General features: G+C 33.8%; 1 protein-coding gene across 1 annotated transcript in view; it reads right to left on the bottom strand.

Annotated features, from left to right (window-relative positions):
- Window positions 1-2,500, bottom strand: part of pfkmb (phosphofructokinase, muscle b) — a 20,567-nt gene that overhangs the window by 16,918 nt on the left and 1,149 nt on the right. The window contains exons 2-3 of the mRNA XM_053636379.1: window positions 2,211-2,264; window positions 1,018-1,119 (exon numbers count right to left, since the gene is read on the bottom strand). Coding sequence (XP_053492354.1) covers window positions 1,018-1,119; window positions 2,211-2,264 — 156 coding nt within the window. The remainder of the gene's footprint in view (window positions 1-1,017; window positions 1,120-2,210; window positions 2,265-2,500) is intronic.

Raw genomic sequence — 2,500 nt, 5'->3', positions numbered from 1 at the left:
ACACTTAAATATGCTGAATTAGTGTATACTACTACTACTACTACTACTAATAATAATAATGATATATAACAACTATCATAAAAATTCCACAGAAATGAATGTAGCATGTATTGAGTGTTATTTATTAAAGCGGGGTTAAATGTTCAGTTCATTATAATGCAACCCTAACTATTAATAATTATTAATTAAATACATGTTTATATATTATTAATATTTATTGTTAATAATAATACTTTATTAGCACAGAGATTTTTTTTTTTATTTTTACTGTGATTTTACTTTTTTTTGGAATCTTTTGTAAAAAAAATTTTCTGTAAACAATGTTATAGTAAATTACTTTTTTGTACCCTAAAAATGTATTTCTTCCTTAACATGGGAACTTTACATGAGACAGAAAAGTAAGAGAGGAATGAAATGATTTGATATTTATTCATATGAATTATTTTCTGAAAAATAAACAGATGGAAAAGTCACGTCTTGCTTTGTCCTGTAAATAAATTATATCTGTTTATGAGTCTATGTGTTTCCCCTGAGACAAAGCAAAGGCCCTCATGTTCATCTGACTTCACCTCCTATAGATGTATAGATGTATTGTATAGTTTTATAGATATGTAGATGTATTGTATAGATGTATAGATGTCTAAATGTATAGATGTATAGACGTGTAGATGTGTAGATGTACTGTATAGATGTATAGATGTGTAATTGTATAGATGTGTAATTGTATAGATGTAGAGATGTATAGATGTATAGATGTGTAGATGTGCAGATGTATAGATGTATTGTATAGATGTATAGATGTCTAAATGTATAGATGTATAGATGTGTAGATGTATAGATGTGTAAATGTATAGATGTGTAATTGTATAGATGTGTAGATGTATTTTATAGATGTATGAAAGCTAAAGTTATTTATATTGTACATGCAGTTTACAGTATTTCATCTGATTCCTCTTTCCCAGTCAGCACATCTACAGGTGCGCACACCTTCACACCTTCACACCTTCACACACTCACCCTGAGCGTCTCCTCCAGAGGTGAGGACAGCGATGGCCTTCCCCACACCCATCTTGGTGGGGTCCACGTGTGCTGGCTGCATTGTGAAGAACCGTCCTGGAGCTGAAAGAGAAAGAAAAGAAAGGTAGAGGTGAAAAACGAGTGGAACGAGTCTCGCTCTGTCTCTCAGTCACTGTGCTCTGAACTGAAATGAATCTGGACATGGGAGAAACTGTATAACCCTCCTGCCCCTCCCCTCCACACACACACACACACACACACACACACACACACACACACTGAGTACCCTGTCATAACACAATATAAAATTACATGCACTTACACCACATGCCTCAGAACTTAAATCGTCTCTCATCATGGAGTCAAATCTTTTCTACCTGTGTGTGTGTGTGTGTGTGTGTGTGTGTGTGTGTATGTGTGTGTGATCAGTTTCAATGTTACCATGACAACAAGATGCATGTGATTGGACTTTTATAACACCATCAGTGGTATCTAACACTACACTGCTAGCTGACATGCTAACTTCACACACATTTCTGTACTTATACAACGTCTACTCCATCTTTTACTTTGTTTACAGTAAAAATAATTTAATTATAGTTTTAAATCCAGCGCTGATAACGATGACAGCACCGTTTCACTTAGCAGTTAGCTAGTACTCTCAGGCCTGAGGTCATTTTTCAGCTTATAACAACATTTAGCCAACTGAGCTAACATTTATTTATAAAACTTAGCAAAATCGTTTCTTCATATTAAAATTAAAATAAAATATAAAAATTTTAATAGTCATAAAAAATAGTAATAAAAAAGCCAAAGTTGGGGATATTTTTGGTGTAAAATTCAGCGGTGTGACATGTCACTCGCGAATCGGATCTTTGAGTCGACTCTTTGAGTCGGCAGTTTGATTCTACAGATTAACGTAAGCGGTGAGCAGTGGGAGTCGACTCACAGAACCGAAGAGTCGTTTTAGTGAATCGACATTAACAGTCATTAGAGTTTATTTTCTAAAAGAGAATGAGCTGAGGATTAAATACATTTATCCGAGTAAAATTAGCCATTATAGCATTTAAATATAATAGTGAGGTAAAAAAAAGTTGAGAGAAATATTACGCTAAGATAAAGTAAAGCAATATTTCCATTTAAACACGCACACACACACACACACACACACACACACACACACACACACACACCTCCATGCTGTGTGATGTCACCATTTGTAGAATTTTCAGAAATATGTTTTCCATCTGCAACATAAACATCTCCATATTAAGATAAATTTACACCTGATTCATTATTATTATTATTAGTAGTAGTAGTAGTAGTAGTAGTAGCAGTGTGAATAAGTCCGTATTAAAATGTAAATAATTTTTATTTAAACCTGCCACTGCTCTGATATGTCCTACCAGTATATTGTTAATTGGACTATTAAAGCCATTCCCAAGAGAGGGAGAGAAAAATAGAAGAAAACCAGAAGAAATTG

This window comes from Ictalurus furcatus, chromosome 11 (genome assembly GCF_023375685.1).
Source record: "Ictalurus furcatus strain D&B chromosome 11, Billie_1.0, whole genome shotgun sequence".
Classification (NCBI taxonomy): Eukaryota; Metazoa; Chordata; class Actinopteri; order Siluriformes; family Ictaluridae; genus Ictalurus; species Ictalurus furcatus.
This window is presented reverse-complemented; position numbering and strand designations above follow the sequence as displayed.